The sequence below is a fragment of the Anoplopoma fimbria genome, chromosome 13, assembly GCF_027596085.1.
Source record: "Anoplopoma fimbria isolate UVic2021 breed Golden Eagle Sablefish chromosome 13, Afim_UVic_2022, whole genome shotgun sequence".
Taxonomy (NCBI): Eukaryota; Metazoa; Chordata; class Actinopteri; order Perciformes; family Anoplopomatidae; genus Anoplopoma; species Anoplopoma fimbria.
Window position 1 is genome coordinate 18,803,507 of NC_072461.1, and position 20,020 is coordinate 18,823,526.

At 40.5% G+C, this 20,020-nt stretch overlaps 1 protein-coding gene across 1 annotated transcript in view; it reads right to left on the reverse strand.

Moving 5' to 3' along the window:
• The window catches only part of galnt9 (polypeptide N-acetylgalactosaminyltransferase 9), a 78,519-nt gene that overhangs the window by 45,154 nt on the left and 13,345 nt on the right, over positions 1-20,020 (reverse strand). Inside the window, 2 exon segments of the mRNA XM_054611146.1 lie at positions 4,850-5,024; positions 11,763-11,929. Coding sequence (XP_054467121.1) covers positions 4,850-5,024; positions 11,763-11,929 — 342 coding nt within the window.

A 20,020-nucleotide genomic window follows, 5' to 3' on the forward strand; every position in this document is an offset into this window, starting at 1 on the left:
TTAAGGGAAATCATGGAGGCAATGAATAAAATGAATCCGGGTCCATGTGGATTTGTATTAAGGTGATTCTAGATTTGCATGTTCATCCGGATTTTAATCTTTGTATAAATGGTTATGTATTTATGAATAACAAATCTTTACTTCTCCTTTCTCTTTCATTTATTCATGTTTCAAATACTTAACTTAACATAATTATATAATTTGTTCCCCTGTGGTGTATGTTTTAAAACAGTTTTTAATAGTTTACTTTACGTTTACTGTTTAATGTTTAAAATGGGATTATTACTTTACGTTTACTGTTTAATGTTTAAAATGGGATTATTGACATAATTAAATGTAACAATTTGTTTCAATTCAATTCAATTATACAACTTAACGTTTTAATATGGAAGCAACACCTACATGGATAACAATGACACTGTAGGGGGAGCTCATTTCTAAATGCAAACTAGTGTTGATGAAAAAAACTAGTGTTGAGGAGTGTTCATTTTTAACCACACAAAGAGTCAATAACTACCGTGATGAAATACCAACCCTTACCAGCACTGTGGTGTGGACTCATATAGACATACAGTGTTCAAACTAATTGTGATACTGTTCCTTTTATGTTTGCTGTGTGTATGTGATGCATATGACAGTGTATGGTGTGTCTTTGAAAACAATCTAAGCCTGCAGTGCCCCTAGCCATTTTAAGCACGTTACATTTCTGTAAATGTGAGGCCGTCCACAGTCCTCCTGCCCGGTAGTTTCGCAGAGCAGCATAGACATGTACATGTAGAGCACATATTAATGTAGGCCAGTCTCCTCCCTCCTATAAAAAATGCAAGGAAAGTAAAACATATCAGCACAGAATCTCAATTAATCATGGTTTCACGGCTTTTTGAAGTATATACTGTGATGCAGAAGCTTGAACTGGAAAAGAGCCCTCCGATGTAATGTAAGATTCCACACTACTTCTAAATGAATTTGCTCAGGATGTGGTTCATATGATACAAATGTAAAGATGGCACAAATCTCTGTCTGCTCTGCGTTTCGGAGGTCTGCCTGGCCTCGGCTCTGCGAAGCACTAAGTATGGCTGAGGCCTTCTTTCCCGTCTCCAGACAGATATAACCACTGAGCCACCGCCAAACACAGTGAGCGAGAGCTGAGACATGATTTACTTTTGCAAAAGAAAAAAAAATTATAATACCACTTCATCTGCATAGCATTATAGACGGATAGAGTTTAATAATATTAAGGAACTGATATCAGATGTGACAAATATTACATATTTCATAATTGCAGACGGCAGAGGTCGGTTATATTCCTTTCTTACTTTTATGACTTCCACCAGTTTGTCTTATTCTTAGATAAACTCACCAGCTCACATAGCAGCGGAGCATTCAAAATTCATCAAAGAGTTGCTTTCTGAAGCATGTATTTCATTACCACCGCCCTGCAATGACAATCTTATCTCCAGCACACACTCAGCAGGGAGCGGCAGCTACACCTCTAATCATTAATCGTTAATAACCTGAGATTGCAACTGTGCAGGGACTTTTAAAAACAAATAAATATCAATTTCCCCTCTGCAGCTGTATGGTAGCATACAGAAGGTCCTAATTACAACACGCTCCCATTTCCTGTCATTATTTCTGTTTATTTACAGAGCACGCAGAAGGAAACGGGGCCTCTTTGGAGCAGAATGGACAGCCGTTGTCTCAAAGATGGATGGGTATAAAGCGTGACAGGAGATGGATCATGAACATTTAGCTGATGCAATATCGCCTTAATAATAAGCAACAATTTCATATCCTCATATTAAAGCAGAGCAAAGCTGTGGTAATTTGATTCCATCACTCCTCTGGTGGTTCCATTTCCCATTTCTCTCTTCTTAACTCCTCATAAACCAACATGGTGTGTGGAAATGGGAAACAACTGTCAAGTACACTCTACAGTGTGATACAATTATGTCTGCTTTAACAGGAATGAAAACCAGCAATACATTTCAGCTGCAAATGTACAGCAGACCAGGTGGAAAGCCTTTCTAATGAAACACAGCACTGCAGCTGGGAGCTGGCAGCATTGTCTCTGGCTCAGGATGCAGAGGCATTGTGTACAAGGTCATTGGGGGAGACTCACCACAACATCTAGAGGAAGCATCTATCTCACTTATCACTGGATGTGCAATGGTGAATAATCATATTATGATAAATAGGGGACTTCTTCCATTCAAGCAAATAGATGCTTAGTGTAGATGCCACGAGTGAATCTATCTGAGTAAGGGAGCAGCACAGAATGTTTTCAGACATACAGTAGATAAAAAATGCACACAAACACTCTCACAAAAGATATCTAAGCAGCACAAAGGAGGTTCTTGAAGATGCCTGTCATCTCCTACATTGCTATATCTCTTTACCCAGCATCTACTTGTAGAAAAATCACAGGGATTCTGCTTTACTTTTCATTGACTCCTGTAAATAAAACCTCAAACAAAAGCAAATCTGAAGCTGTACTATGAAAAAAAAAAAAAAGGCAGTGGATTATCAAAGGAAGATGGGGGCGGTTATGTGGGTGAGGGTGAGTGTGGGGGGAGGGCAAAGGAGAGACGGGTGTGAAATTCACGCAATGGCAGCAGGTGAACTAACTCAAAGGAAATTCGCGAACACATCCTCAACATGTAGAACGTGGTGGGGGTGGTGATGGCATAGCAAAAGAGCTGTGGAGGAGGAATCTTATTCGGAGGTGAATGGGTTATGTGGGGGCATGAAAAGTACGTCTATTTTTGAGCAAGAACAGATGGGGAAACAGATGAGGGATCCACAGGGTATCAATTATCATCAGTATTGCACCTCGGCAATGATGCTACTAGAGTGCCGCTTGTTGGCTGGGCTGCTCGACTAGTGCATCCTCTGGGCCTCACGTTCACATCCATGCTACAAAAGAGTGCCGATAGACAATAATCAAGGTACATCAAATCACTACAAGGGTTACGAGATCAATGTGTTTGGTGATAAATGGCTGAAAAACGCCACAGAAACAATTCCGATGGACAGTAAATCAGTTTTTCTCTTTCCTAAACCTACTAAAATTGTTTCTCTAAAGCTGAGCCCAGCCACCATACAAATTAAGCTTATTTTGTCCGCTTGCAAGATGTGATCGCTTGTATGCGATCTCATCTTTTGGTCACTAGCCAAAGCTCATGACCATATGGGTCAGACTAGTAAATCGAGAGTTTTGCCTTTCAGCTCGGCTTCCTCTTCACTACAACAGTCCGGTAAAATGCCAACATCACTGTGGACGCCACTGCAAACCAGCGCTACTTGGAAGTGAGCCTAACTACAACTATTTGGTACCGCTCCACCTCCCACACAAGCTCCAGTTCCTTTCCCTCCAGAGAGGTGACATTCTACACCCCTAAAAGCAATCTGCGATGCCAGGGGTTGGCAGGCCTAGGTTCCACGCCTTTGCCTGCCGCCCGGCTCACAATGCACCCAACCCAAAAGCCTATCCTTGTGAGCGGTTCACCTACAGGGTGGCAGCTCAATGTAGATGTGCCAAGACCCGGACACCAGACACGATAAGCTCCCCTCCCAGGTCTGGCTCCAGAAAGGGGCCTTGTTTCCCTTTTTCGGGCAAGGTGTGACAATATAGGGTCAGTAAATCCCACTGGGTCTGGACCCTCTCCCCTGGACCACTTTGCCTCAGGAGACCCTACTAGGAGCTGTTGCCCCCTACAGCACAGCACCCAGTGGGCCACTGGGGAAGACCAGACAAATCCATTTCCAAACTGGTGAAAGGTTTTGGGGATGAACTTCACTTAAAACTATCTGAACTTCCATGTTTTTAGCCTATAGCCTTTGTGTTAATGTTTTGGCAAATCTGAATCTGCTTTGGCTTCTAGCAGTTCCTGTTTGCACTGTTCAGACAACAACCAGCTGGATTACCTCTAATACTATAACTACTTGAAATTAGAAGGAGCCTCTCCTGTCAACACTATATAGTAACATTGTGTGTAATTCAACTATGACTCCTAGAAGTAGTGTGAAATTGGGGGCACATTGTGGGACAGATTTGGGGGGAAAGAAAAAAAAAAATATATATATATAAAATGATATTCATATGTGTATGAACTGCATCTATAGACTCTGTAAAAATGTATAATTAACAATTTCTCTCTGCTATCATCCTCCATCCATCCTCTTCTTCCTTCATCCCTCTTTGTCCCCCTCCTGCCACGCAGGCAGCTTCCCAGGGAACAAAAGCAACACTTCATCTTCAAACACTGACAGCATTTCAGGCTCAAATTAGGTGCCAATTACATCTATTTGAGTGACTTGTTTGCTGGTAAACTTAAGCAGCAGGCAGACATTGGACTGAGACCCCCAGAAGTAATTTCATACCGCAGAATAAGCCCTGAGCCTGCAGGTGAAATGATGTAAAAATGCTCAACATTTATGCTCCTTCTTTAATTACACTCACTCTTGCCTTTCATACTGTTGCGCTCTTTCTTATCATCAAGTGTGTATTTGCTGGACAGGTAGTGTCATTTAAATTGGGCTGTCTTTTTATTCAGCTCTAACCAAAGCCATTCTTCACAATTTGAAAAGAATCCCAGAGAGGAAAGCTTCTTAACAATAAACCCTTACTAATAAGAAGGGTCATTCTGCTGAAAATGCTGTCTCAGTTCAAATTGACCTGGCACTCTATCAAAATGCTTAGGGCAGACTAATACTGCATATTCCAGCAATAAAAATCTTACATAAGATCCTTCTGTAACAAAAATATGAAAGCACACCACAAAGGCAAAGGTATCAGAGGACAGAGTAACAGCTCTGACCTTCTCATGTCAAACATGACTTTTCTTACCAGCCAGTGTTGAACTCGACGTGGGCATCAAAGAACCCAACGACAGGAGCTGTGGCCGCGTTCCAGCCGTGTATTCTGGCTCGGATCAGGCCCTCCCGCTTGCTGTTCCTCACAATCTTTACCAGGCCCGGGTAGCGTTTGTTCACATACTGGTCCAAGTTGAATTTCAGCTCCACTGAAAGAGGGCAGATTAGAGAAAATCTTTCTTAAAATTCCATCAACATGAAAGTATGAGGACAACAAAGGAAAATATGTTTCAAAAATGTTTTTGATCAAACTTGTCTTGACTCTTTATGTCAGGACTGCAGTGAAAATGTGTGTTTTTTTTTCCTTCTCTCTTTTTATAAAATTATTTTATCCCAAAGCCAAAGAGGGTATAATGATGGTAACCAGTACCAGGCCAATTACTTAAAAAATGCAATTACTAATAACGTATCACTAATAATTTTACGAGCCTAGTTACAGGTAGCCTAAAGTTACCTTTAAGTTCCAACTCCAAAGCCTCCAAACCCACACAACACCTCTTTGGTAACACTTTTAGAAACAGAAAGTGAATCATAATGGTTTAACAAGGAGGCAGTCTAAGGTTAATATTTACTGACTATCAACGTTACCTAGCTTAACATTAGTCCTGCATGCAGCAATCCAGTAGTCTTTCCTCACAGTAAAGTCATTTACTGAGAACACCTACACACTCTTCAATTCTGGGTCCCAGTCGCTGGCTGAATGGAATAGTTTACTGGGACACTTCATGGAACTGAACAATCATTAATGACTGCAATCACTGAGTGTCTATTTTCACCTGGGTATTAATAGTCACATGCTATCTGGTTATTTACACCGGTCAAGTGGAATATTCTACTTAATTTCGCATCGTAGTATTAACAATAGTATGTCTAGGGAGTAGGTTATGGTGGATGACAGGGTCAAACTCAAGACTTAAGAAAAAAATATTCCGTGGGGTACCTACTCAAGGCAATGACCCATGTATGTTAACCCAAAATTAATTTAGCTCCAGGTTAAAACGTAATAAAATTAATAACAATTGACTGATCTGAATGTCTCTGACAGAAAAGATAATGCAATTTGATCTTATCTAAAAGACACCAAAATGTCCTCCTATAAATACAACAATCTCATTGGACGAGTGTCTTATCGTTCATCGTATTTCGGCAAATACAGTAACAAAGTGAACAAGTTGTTACCCAAGAATGTTGCTGCAACACATCATTACTGTGATTATTAGCTGTGATGTCCCCAAAGCCTACTTGTTACAATCACATTACTGTCATACATTATTGATGTCTATAGTGCTCAACACTGACAATAGGCCTAACTGGCCCCTTTAGCAGCTCTAAATAGGGGGAGATAAAATAATTTGAGAAAACTCATTACTGCTTTATAAAAAAGGATACCAAACTGAGGAATGAGGAATCTAAGATCTACAGAGTGCTCATGTATGCCTATTTTTGCACAAAAAAATATTTTGATCTTTGGCAATTTATATTAGTCTTTAACTCATACATTGTATAAAATCCAACTAAATCAAGAGAAGCAGCTTTCATTTGTCACAACTGAGACATAGAGGTTGCTGTACAGAGTGACTTTGTAAGACATTCCACCAATGAGGCGTTTGTTCCAGCAGGATCATAACATATCTCCTCATCTGCTCTCACAGACAAGTCTGGCTGTCATCACTGAAAAAAGTTTGCCGGATAAACAGCCAGTTGCACAAATTGCTGTCTGTGTTTCGTTGGAGGATAGATGGCTGTTTGATTTTCTCCTCTGGGTTACTGCTGAGCGTTCCACTTTCTGAGGGAGAGATTAATAAGGACGCTTGTGGCACACTGGCTCCGAACAGCATCCACACCTGGCTTGTGACTCGCGACATAAATCAGTCAGGGAAAGTTGAAAAATGGGAGACTAATCCCCTGTCTGTGATACTGAGGAGACGCAGTGAGTGGAGGGATTGTCAGGAGTCTTTTTCTAGTTGATGGTCTGTAGGGTATAGCGGTGGCTACTGCAGGAAGAGAGTGTGGATTTAGAAGCGGTGACCCTTGAAGCAAACCGGCGTTAGCATTTGACACAAAATTAAAGAAACCATTCATAGGAACTTTTTCTGACTATCTCTGTCAGGGGATTTCGTGTTTCCTATTTTAATAGTACTCTGAAGTTAAACAAGAACAGATTTAATCGCCAGCATTTTCTGTGTAGACCTTCCATGTTCTCTGTATGTCTGTGTCTCTCTGTCTGTTAGATTTTTCTGCCCCCATGTAGGTGTCTAATATCAGTGGTGGTGAGTAACTATTTACATTTACTCAAGTACTATACTTCCTAAGCTTTTACTCCACTATAACTCAGGAAAGTAACTATTCACTTTACAGTTTTAGTTTTCTTTAGCTAATTTAGGAACACAGAGCTCCTAATTCTATTGTAATTTGACTTATTGGTACTTTTAGTAAAGTTGAAATAAGTACTTCGACTAGAATCTAATAAGTGATGATTTTACGCATTTCATACTTGCGAACTGAGATGACCTTTCCTTTTTCATTTTTGCTATAAAGAGTCTCAGAGCAGTGGGTACAAATGAGCTTGCTGTTAGCATTTAGTACTTATGTCACGTAAGCTCATTTAGGAATAATGAGGTTCATCGACTGCATTCCCATTTGGATCAGTCACTGTTGGAAGCTGCATTGCTCCTTTTCTTTGCTCCACCATTTGCAGCTTGGTTCTGTTTGCACTGTTGAATATTTCTAACCTGTGCATTGGGTCTCCTTCATCATCGGTCTGCTCTGCAGCTACAATATGATAAAAGCTATTAGAGTGTAATAATTACAGGGCTTTGCTGGGAAGGAGAAAAGTTATGGGCCTCCCCCTGATCCTAGCAAATAAAACATTGGACCGCATCCATGGGATGAGAGTTATGGAGCAGGGAATACATTTTAAAGGAGTAGCAGTGAAACATAGCTGAGGAGAAATAACTATCCATCATACTAAGAATTTAAAATGAATGCATAGTGGACTACGCAAGTAATACCATGAATTCCTTTGGCGACATTGGGAGAGATTATGGAAGCCGCTGTTGTAAGGATAGATGGCAGAGAGTTATTGAACCTGCTGTTGATTGTTTAAACTGTGGCAAAGCCTTAGAGTTCACTTACATGCTGCAAAGCCTGAATTACTGTATATCCTCCCACATACTGCATCCTATGTGCTCACTAAATACAGATACAACTGTATTCAAAATAAGCCGCCAGATTATTTTGTTTCCGATCCAGTAAGATCAGCCTCAGAACAGGCATCAGTTGAGTTTCTTTGTGTGTTTACAAAGGTCTGGTCTCTGCTACACAAACCACAGAACATATTCTCCTCACAGTGGATTGATGGACTTGTATTAGACACTGCTACAGAAACTGGTCTGAAATTGATCGCTTTGATCGATCACATGCAGACTAGTGAGGTTAGTAAACTGGCTCACACAAGTAATGTGATGTTCATTAAATAGTCAAAGACATTGTAGCCAAAACTAAAATATGAAACTCCTTGTCCTGGGGTAACATCTAAATGCAGTATGACAGTATAAACCCTTCACCGTAAGTAGGGAACATTTTGGCAGGAGGTCTGTGAATTGTGGAAATAATCTGTGCCGCAGCATGTCAGCAAAATGGAGGTTATCCACCTCTCACAGAAACACTGCAATGGTAACTTTGTTCAATGTTTTTTTGACTCCTCCACCTTGAACATTGTCACATCCACTTCATTTGAAATTTCTGGCAACATTGTGCTTGCTTTTTCTCGGAATCACTGACAGACAAATTCTGAAGACAACCATTTTCTCCGCTCTACGCCTTTTCATCGCCTCTCCTCATTGTTTTTTTATCATAAGGCAAGGTGATTGAATTACCTGATCTATAGATGCAAACACACAGCGTCTATGAGATGCTGTCTTACTGCAAGTAGTGACTGAATGCAGTATGTGAAGTTTTACAGAGATATGTGACTCAGTTATACTGCAACTAAGACTAACTTTTTAAACTTAATAGTTTTTTGCAAATGTATAGTCAGACAGGCTTTTAATGGAATTCAAAGTCAAAGAACTGAGCTATGTCAGACCGAATGAAGATCTTTATAAAGGAATTAAAAACAGTGTCTTTTTCAATATGGTTTCTTGCAAGTGTCACAATGTCTAAGATCAATATTCTGTGTGTTAATTTGCAAATTCTCCATTCTTTTATCAGATTTAATGAACGCAATGTTGAAAGTAATTCAAATCCACTTGAAATGAATACTACAAGCTTTACTCAACCGGGCCTCAGTTTGTATCCTGTTTTCATTATATGAATCATTAAGTTATCAATGTAATGGTGTTATTTGCTGGAATTGAATCCTATAGGGCTCATTAAGCCTTTCCTTGCCGTTATGCTGCGAACATGGCGAACAACAATGAATTGCAGTCGTCCTGCCAATTGCACACGCATAGCCAAAGCTCATCACTGGGAATGTGAGTTTAGTTTAGACCAGTGCTGTGAATAAACCTTTCAGCCACAACGCAAACATGCTTTCCGGTGCTTAATTTATTATGCCAGGAGCTAGTGTGGCTGCACCTCAACTCATCTCACTGAGCCTTGTTTAAATGAGAAGGGACAGACAGAGCCATCACGGAAAGGTCAAGCAGTCCAGCCTGCATATTAATTGTCTAATGTCGCAGCGGAGCTGCTCCGAGGACACAGCTCACACTTCTGCTCAAATCATCATCACTGTTGGTAAACATACAGTAAGAGCCGCTGCTGGATGCGTCGGTTTGCAGGCAGTGACTTGAAATTGACCTCATATTAAAGATGCACGTGGACACTAAAATAATTAACGCCTGGTAGTCATGTAACGGGATGTCAGTGAACTGCACACAGCACACTAATGTTAAACGCCGGTCTGTGATGCTTTAAATCAAAAGGTTACCGAACAAGTGACAGAGGCCATGATTTTAGCTCTCCGCTTTGCTCCCTGCTGTTTTGGACAGCTCTTGTACATCAGTTTGAAGTTATTGCTTCCTCTGGCTGGAGACAACTTTATTCTAACAGCTCTGGTGAGTTTTCCTGCCTGAGGTATTGTTGTGGCAAATTACATGACTCTCTAGGGATTAATTAGTGAGAATGAGTTGCCGACTTTGTGGTTTAAATATCCGGATATCATGCAGTCATGTAAATTGCTGACAAAGGTGTACTCATTGTCAAATCCATTTAAAGCAGGACAAACCTGCAATCAAATTTTAATTGTTTTGTTCTTCTCAAACAATATTATATAGATTATTTGGACAGTTACATTTAAATGAAAAACTTCTCATGTTTACCATAAAGTGCCGCTCATGTTTAAGTACTGTTTGAATGTTTAGGAAGGAGGTGCGCTTGGACAAAAAAATGACATGTCACAGACATGTATTTTTTTTTTTTAAAGGCATATTTTAAAGATGACAATGTTTTCAATTCGGATCAATCGTTTGGGATTGTTGATCATTTAATAGATACATGATTCCATATTAATACATCGTAACAACCCTAAATAACACATAGTCATTTAATCTTTTCTTAATATAATTATATTTATGATAGCTGCTCTAGTGTTTCTGCTGACAAATAAGTATTTGTTATCATGAGAGTCTAAAAGGCAGTTTTCTTTAACAACCTTGCCATAATAACATTTCATGGGAGGGAATAGAGGTGAATTATAATACATTTAAATACTGTCAGAAAATGTTGCAGTCTTTAAAGTAAAAATAGGGTTGTCCTTCAAAAATCTATTTCAGGAAAACCTTTGCGAGATTCAAAATGCGTGGGGCAGGCTGACATAATGAGAGGAGGGGTCGACTTCCATTTCTATCTGTTCATTGGCTTTTAACGGCTGCCTGTTTAATTGTAGGCAGTTAGAGCCTCAGCGGGGAGCGGAGATGTGCGAGTGGTGACTCCTGCTCGGCCTTCTTTCAGTATGTTATTCATGCGCCCTTTTCCACTGCCAGCCTGAGGGAGGCAGGCCTGTTACTCTGTGCCAAGTGAAGGAGGGCCAAGTGTCGTCTGGAATCTAGTTCATTGTCCCTCCCTCTCCAAACGGAAAAGCTTTTAGGATGTGGAGCCGAGCATCGTCAGCTGCTGTGGGCGTCATGGTGGGGAGGCAACTGAAGCATTTCGCCCACATTGCCATGGAGACAGTAGTACGCAACAGCAATTTAGCAAAGGGCCGAGACAAATCCCATCTCTTCTCTTTCCTCTTATTTTTAAGCTATTTTAAAACCTGGTGTTCAAGAGTTCACCCTCAGGGGTTCTCTATCCCTTCAACTGTTACTCACAAAACCTAACACACAGAAAACTGTGTCTGACACACACACACACACACACACACACACACACACACACACACACACACACACACACACACACACACACACACACACACACACACACACACCCCAACACAGAACCTGTAGCTTTAGAAGACTGACTACTCTGGCAGGGGTCCAAAAAAAAATCAAACTAACTCAGTTGTGTATGACGCCTTAAGTTCGAGTTCCAGCAGGGAAGACAAGACATGATGAATAGGGGGACTGTCTCAACTGAATAAGCAAACCTATAGCATTAGACAATGATAAACTGCAGGTTCTACAGGTTTCATGTTTTTAAGAGAGGGAACACTTGTAAATGAGGAACAATTAAATGTGATGCAAAAAGGAAATGATCAGAAAGATATTGGATGAAAACACAGACACTGATAATATCTCAGTAACTAACATCAATTAATGTCCTGCAGAGCATATACAGTAAGACACCACGGGTTAAAGACTTGTTACATATTATATATTGTCATTTTTTAAGAGGTGAACCTCTGACTTTTTTCATCCAACTAATAAAGCTGTCAAAGGTCTTACCACTGTCACTGTTGTCGTCCACCAGGATGATCTCCTTGAGCACATGTGCTGGTGTGTGGTTGACAACACTGTGGACGGAGCGCAGGATCACTGACAGCGCCTCGTTCACGAAGATGAAGACCACAGAGATCTGAGGAAGGTCCTCTGGATACGTCAACTGCTTACACCTGTTAAGATACATTTAAGATTATCAGCCAGTGCTAAAACTACCTGCACTTTGTCTGCATATCATTCACAGAGAAAATCATGTACAGCTTTCTTTGTGTGCGTTTTATATGACTTTTATATCTAAGTGTAATATCAATCTTTACTCTCGGCAAGACCTATTTGGGTGAATAAATATTATTGTAAAATTCTAGCAATATATATTTAGCAGCACAGTTATGCAAATTAAAAAAAAAACTCAGCCTAAAGAAATAGCTAATTCATTATTTAAATAAAAGAGTTTAAGGATAGACAATGTGTAAAAGAGAAGTGAAATTGAGATATCCACAACCTTTCTGGGACACACAGGAGCTGCCGAAAATATCCCTGACACTTCCTAAATAAAACCCCTTTATGGCCCCTAGAAATGCCATCAAGGTCCTCTGATAGCTCCTCAAGGACTGCTGGAGCAACCTCAAACACCTCTGTCTGCCCAATAACCCACTATGACAGCAACTGTACAAATCTCTCTCACAGACGGAATTTTGACTTGTCGTAGCAGAAAAATCCCAGGTGTAACTAATTAACAATGGCTTCCTTCCATGTAGGCTTGCCAGTGAGCATGTGCAATAGCAGGGCCCTGGAGCCAGCACACCTGCAGTAAATAGGATGCAGACATAATTAATGTGATTAGTTACACCTGTTGTTCACCTACAAAAACTATTACGTGTTGAGAAATCAGCCTCATCCTTCTACCGGTTGGAGTTTAAGAAGCTTTTCCCTCTTAAAAATGTAATTAAATGTTCAATGTCACATTCACAGTGTACCCACATGGTGCATACAGCATTATATTTCTCTACAAAAATAAAAGGGGACTTATCCTGGATTACTTTTTCCTCTGGAACCAAACCAACAAGGCAAAAAATAGCTCTCTTCTAAAATATATTTGAAGGCCTATTCCATTTGATAGTGAAGCTGCAGCTCCCAGACATGGATTCTCAATACTGTACTGTGACTACTGCTATAGCATAGCTGCCATACTCTTATCCTGCTTTTGAGAAACCTAAGTATGCAGTCTGGAGTTTTCTTATAGAAACTTGGATACTTCGGAATGCTAACTAGCTCACAATGCAGACATGTTGTTTCCCATGTTCATCATTTTAGTGCATATGCTTTGACGTGACGACGGCTCTTGATTGAAGGTGAGAGGGTCACTAAAGTGATTACAGTTCTTCCTGAGGGGGACGAACCAACACTTCCTCCCCTTGAAACAAACAATGCTAATTGACGTAATGATGATATACAAGCTTGAATAAAGTGTGACTTTGGCAATGTCAGGGATAGACTGCATCGTGTTGCATTACTAATGGTCACACAGAGAAGCCAAATCCTGTCAGAGTGGTAAATGCAACAGACTTCAGGCAGCTAAACTGGGTTCATCTTCAACTTCTGTGGGAATTCATTCAGTACAGGAACAACAGAGTGTGGCTGGATGTGGAGCTATCAATCACATGCCTGTACTGACACAGACAAATCAGAAGCCTTGATAATGTTAGAATCATCTAAACAGGGAGGTGAATAACAAAATTTCTATATGCAATATTTAAACATAAATATGATCAAAATAAGGTTAAAACGCAATATTGGGTTACAAGTATCCTTTTATATGTGGTCAATTTGTTCCATCTCTTAAACTGTGAGCTCTCTGACCACCCGTCATGCATCATTCTCCTGATCTCACACAGTACATGGACTCCATGGTAACCTATTTTGAACATGAACCGTGAACACTTAAACTAGCACAATTATTAAAGTGAACTGTACACTAAGCCATGCGAATGACTGTTCGTAACATTCACTTAGCCTGTGCCTCCCTCTCACACTCAGTCACAACAACCCTTTTACTCTACTGTGCCGATAATCTCAAGTCTGTCACCTCCAGAAAAATACTGTATTTTCTCACAGGCGTACGGTGGTTTTAAAGTCAGAATAACAGTGTCGACTGGACAGAAGCACTTAGCTGATTCCTATGGCAACTGTGAACACACACATACGCACACACACACACACACACACACACACACACACACACACACACACACACACACACACACACACACACACACACACACAAACACAGTCAACATCTTGTGAATCTTGCCGTTCCACACCAATTAGTCTCCAAACGCAACAGCTGACAAACGCATTTCACTAACTTCCGCCTTTGTTTCTCCATATTTTCACATATCTTATTCAGCAGTGCTGTCTCATTATGTAGGGATAATGAGGTGGCTATTGTAATTGTTGTGGTTGAATTATTTAAAAGAGATTTTGGCTGTAAGGAATGTAATGTTGCTCCTTTAGAATTAGAATATCAAATTGACATAAATCAACTTTTGTGTAAACACATCTATGTGTTTCGTTTTAGCTTCGGTAAATCCTGTTCAGCTCTTGAAGTCTTTTACCAAACATTCCCGCCAGAGTAGTATTAAAGACAGTGACATATTGCATTTGCCAGGTGAAATAACATACACTCAAGAAATATTATTGAGACAATACATGGATTTGTCAGAATGTATCAGTCTCACATGCTATCACAGATTATTAGATGTGATAGCGGCAACGAGTGAGGCTGAAATTCAGTCTTGAAAATCTGCACTAGGCTAGTGCGTTATTTAAAAAGGGCTGTCTAATCATCATGAATCACATATAAGGCTGCTACATTACATTACAGTCATTTAGCAGACGCTTTTATCCAAAGCGACTTACAATCAGTAGTATATTACATATCATTCACCCATTCACACACTGATGACAGGCTACCATGCAAGGTGCCACCATCAGACTCTAACTAACATTCATCATCCAGTCCACACCGATGGCAAGCCTTCGGGAGCAACTTGGGGTTAAGTGTCTTGCCCAAGGACACATCGACTGCCGAAGCCGGGTATCTAACCACCGATCCTCTGATTGGAGAACTACCTTGCTCTCCACTACGCCACAGCCTGCTAGAGAAGAGAGCATCCATTATCTCCACTAATAAGACACAGCAAACATTTCATAATCGCCCAAATTCGCCCGATGTTACACTGTGTTATTTCTGCATTCGGAAGCAAATTAAATGAAAACCTCATCTTTATCTATTTGTAACTGATTGTGACACTGCTGATGTTTTTCCTTGTTCACTGTGTGGTCATAGTTTTATATATAAAACTTGGCAGTGTTGTTATCAAAGTCAAAATCCTGCTACCTTGAACATGTTTTGTTCAAAGACAGCACGGTCGCTGCTCATTCACCCTCGCTGTGAGCCATCTGAGCTCTACTGGTGCTCGGCGCACTGATACCCCGGTGAACTGCGATGTCAGCCTGAGTCAGCAGCATCCATGGGGTCAGGCCGCAGGGGGACGGCCACACAGCAGATGGATACCAGCATGATGCTAAAGTTACATCCTCTTCTCTCCACCCATTGGAACCGTCCTCGTTCTCCACAGCCGTAGGTTTGTGTGAGTATTTGTGTGTGTGTGTATGTGTGTGTTTATTTGGCGGGTAAGGTCCTTCAACAATGAGATTTGGCAAGCGAGGAACTTGCAATTATGTAGGAAGACACAACAGATGGTATCTTATTTGTAAATTTTTATAGTAAATGCTTTGCATGTCATCATAAAATACTTCTTACTTTCCTTCTAGGCTTTACTTTACTTTTTTTACCTTGCACATCTATCTTATACATTATGGGAAAAATACACTTCTCACATAAACTTCCATTACAATTGAATCCCTTGTATTTTGAGCCGGTTGCTTTTAACATTGATTTCCTCATGCATTCTGGTGCACTCTAATTTGTAGTTGTCAGCTAAATGGCTGATCTTTAAATGTAAGTAGACAACATACAGCGGGTTTCTTCTTCCACATTACTATCATTGGCCAAGTGTATAGTGCAGATACTGGTATACATAGAGCACAGCATTAATCTGACAAGATCTCTTGTTTCGTCTTTTTTACAAACTAATTATTGTTGTCAATTTGATTTGGGACAAAAATACAAATAGACAGGAAACAGACATATGTATAGGCTTTTAATAACTAATGAAAGTCATAATAATATCAAAATTAGGATATATTTACTGGTATATATTTTTTTTACCAATTAACTTGCAACTTACTTGTTCTCACACAGTTAGCTTTTTACACATTGAACAGATTTAATTTTTTTTCGATTTTATTTGTTAGTTTGTTAGTTATTTGTCACCACCTGATGAACGCAAGTCTTATTTCTTATTTGATTGACTAAAAATCTGCCTGAATCTTACTTTGTGTGACAATACTGCAACATTGTATAATTCAGCCTTAGATATTGACACAACTTGGGATTTTAAGGTGGTTGGAATATAATACAGGTGCTTGAGAAGCACTGAAACATCTTGATCCTTTTTTATTTTCTATCGTGACTCCTTCATTTAATACTGGCATTGATTCATGCACAGGAATGACAACTGTGCATGACTACTGCCTATAGTCTCACCGTGCAAGTAGGCTAGTGCTTGCTGCTCTGGACTAGGAAAGTTTAATTTCATGCACTGTTATCAATCACTTCCATTACCGCAGTCCACATGCATTTGACAGCAGAGGTAATAAAAGGAAAACTAAACCACAGAGAGTGTTTATGATGGAGCACGCTGCATACGTCTATCTATACTTTAAGCTCTGCTCTCGCGCTCTATTCGTAAGAGTAAGCGCACAAGTGTTTTGATTGATAACCCCTCCACTGTATCATTTCAGTCCTTCCCTGTGCATTTATGCTCTCCCTCAGCAACTCCTTTGTTCCCTTTCACAGCTTTCTCTATTGCCTCTCTCAATCAGCCTTGCCAAGTCTATAAATACAATGACAAATCTGGCAGCGAGTTTGAGGGGAGATTTTTTTTTTTTTGCACCACGGCACTCTTTACACAGCCACAACATGGCAACTGTGCAAAACAAAGTAATGTATATTTCACTCCTTTTCAGTAATACCACTAGTGAAAAGGCTGCGTTAATGAATATTACCACAGAAATGTCAACACATCCTCATCGCTTCTAGTTGAGATGTGGAGTGAGGCTGGATTTCAGTGTCGAGATCGTAAAGTGATATTGTAGTTCCATTGCCCTAGTTACTGGATCCAATTTAGGGCATTGCTCAGCCTTAAATTTGTACCTGTCTGCGGTATAGCGGGGAAGCCTTGTAAAGCCGTAACAGGATGAGCGATAGACTCATCTGTTTGTAATGGGACTGAGCTCACTGGCCAGCGCTCATAATTTGACCCTGAACGAGCTTTGACAGAAACAGAGCGCCAGATTAAGATGTATTCCCATCACACCTCCCCCTTCTCCTCCTCCACCAACCGGGTGGATCAGTGCTCCCCTCTGACTTTTTTCCCCACCGGCAACTCTTATTTGCTGTGAAATTTCACATTAACCTCCTGTAACCCGCGCAGTGCAGGCAACACCAAAGCAACTTTCCAAATCCGCGAGCACTCCTCTCAGAAAGATAATCGTTTGCCTTGTCATTTCTCCAGCCCCCCCCCCCCCCATCCAGGAGATAAACTGTGGCGCTGGAAAGAGCAACAATTTGCTGCAGGAGCTCCTGCACCGAGGAGACCTTACGATCCCATTCTGCAGTATCAGACGTTTAAGAGATGAGGTAAGCCTGTTTCTTCAACCTCCCTCTGCGGTTATCATAATCCCACAGGCAGACAAGCACAAGAAAAAGGGTCCTTGGTCTTTAATTTAGTTTACTATTTTGACAAAATATAAATAAAATCTTCGACAACGTGACAATAGAGATAGAGGTGCGATTTGGAGTAATTGAATATGAATCCCCTTGCAGGAGAAAAACTGGAGGGTAAAAAGCAGGTTGAATGCCTTGAATATAATTTTTCTATTTATGAGTGTTGTGGGCATAAGTAATCTTTCTAGCTCCCATGCCTTTTATTATTTTTCTCTCCACAGCCCAATGAGATGTTATCATACATAAGCCTCCCAAGGACAAAGCATGGCAGGCTCAGAGTCCCCATAATATAGAGCCTACTTAAGTTCCCTGGTTTCTCAGTTCTGAACGTCACATGCAGGAGTGAAGGGCAGAAGAGAGAAATACAAGCTGGCGGACGCGGAAAGAGGATTACAGGGGGGTTTTTTTTGTCCGAGAGACAATTGCTACTGTGATATTATGAATTGGTTTTGCCGCAGACTGACAGGTTTGAAAAGAGAGAGACTTGAGAATGTGTGGCTCGCTCAGTCACGGGCCATGGTGATGGACTTTGCTTCCCTGCAGTCATCAAAGTCCTCTGCTTAATGACTCCTGTTCAATTAAAAGCCCATTAGACAGGAGGTGACTGGGTCCTATTGTTGACCTCACTTCAGCAGTGCTGCAGTCACCTTTTGCCTGTAGGACATAATTCGGAATGCAGATTTAGAAATATGAAACAGTTTTTCATACTGCATGAGTCAGAGAACTGCTTCAAACTGAACCGAACCGGTTACTGTAAACGTGGATAGCACCCTAAAAGTCCTGACTAGCGCCACAACAATGCTAGCAGTAGCAGTATTGTTCTGGCTGTACATAAATCATTTTTCTTTCACTTGCAGTTCTTTGATGTTTCTCTTTAAAGTACTACTTTGGTGATTTAACCCCAAAAGGCAAAAGAAACTATGTTTGCACATTGCACTGTATTGATTTCCATTGAGCCTCACAACAAATGTACAACAAAAGTCTTTATCATAGAGTGTACCTATTGGATAGCTGTCATGGAATGAAGCTTTACCTTGTTTGACACAACATGTTTTGTTAGCGCTCATAGAGACTATGTGCTTGTTTATATGGGTACAAAAAAATAATTCTGGTCACAGAGACACAGATCAAGTGTACGGTATGATGACAAGACTGCAGAATTGTTTCACAACCCGTGAAATGAGTACTAAATCCATACACAAAGTCAGCCCCTATATCAAACCTGAAATACCTCAGCAAACCCCTGACATTCACTTCCCCTTTTGTCTTACTTTCTATTTTTCGTTGAACAAGTTGATTATAAAAAGGGGATTTTCTAAAAACCCCTCCATTCCAGAGGCACTCTCAGCTGACTTTATTAATTAGCAAGCTCTTTTTTATAATGGCCCCTCCTCCCCGTTCCACTCTTGTCTAATTTTTCTGGGCGTGAAAAGAGCTGGGAACAAAGCAGCGTGGATGAAATGAATTGTTAGCCCTGCTAAAGCCCTCAGAAACCTCTCTTGGCCGTCAGATTTCCTCTCAGTGTGTCTGCATGTCACCATTGTTCTTTGACACTGTGTGATATGAACGCCACTGGCTGCCCTGATTACCCCACCCCTCCCTTTTAAACACACACACACACACACACACTGCTCAATCCATCTCCTGCAGCATTCACTGTATCACAGCTGTAGTTCACTCCCTGAATATAAAATGTTTTTTAGAAGGATCGTTTATGCTGGGGGTCCACTCAGTCTTTTTCATGAAAAAATAAACTAATTCACAATTCCTTTTATTCCAACATTACAACAAAGCTTTTCAACTGTCACCATCATCTTGCCCTTGTCCTTTTATGTAGGGATTAGGCGTGACTAAAGTCATTTTCTATTGTTTAACTCCCCATGGCTGAGGCCTCAGGATGCTCTGTGGCTAAACTGACAGTACTGCATTGACAGAAGAGACAAGGAAGGATTAAGTGGAGTCAGGCAATAAGACAGACAAAGAAGATGAAAAGTATCAGACAGGAAGTAAGGAGGGCTTTTGCAGTGGGGAGGCACACTGTCATGGGACAGCCGGAGACAGCTGAAGGTGTCACATCTGTAGGATACTTTATGGAAGCCTTGCTCGCTTGCTTGTCTTGTAAAAGGATTTTAAGTCAAGAATCTCCTTACACAACCGTTTTAGAAAATGTAGCATAACTCAGAAAAGGAAAAAATGCTTCACAGCTTATTAATCAACGTGACTTATTTTACTCTTCTTTTATCTCCTTTTGGTTTTGAAGCAGTACCTTAATACTGTGATTCAGATAATCAGTACCTTCAACATAAGTGACTTGACAGTTACTCTGTTTTCACAAATTTCTTCCCCAAAA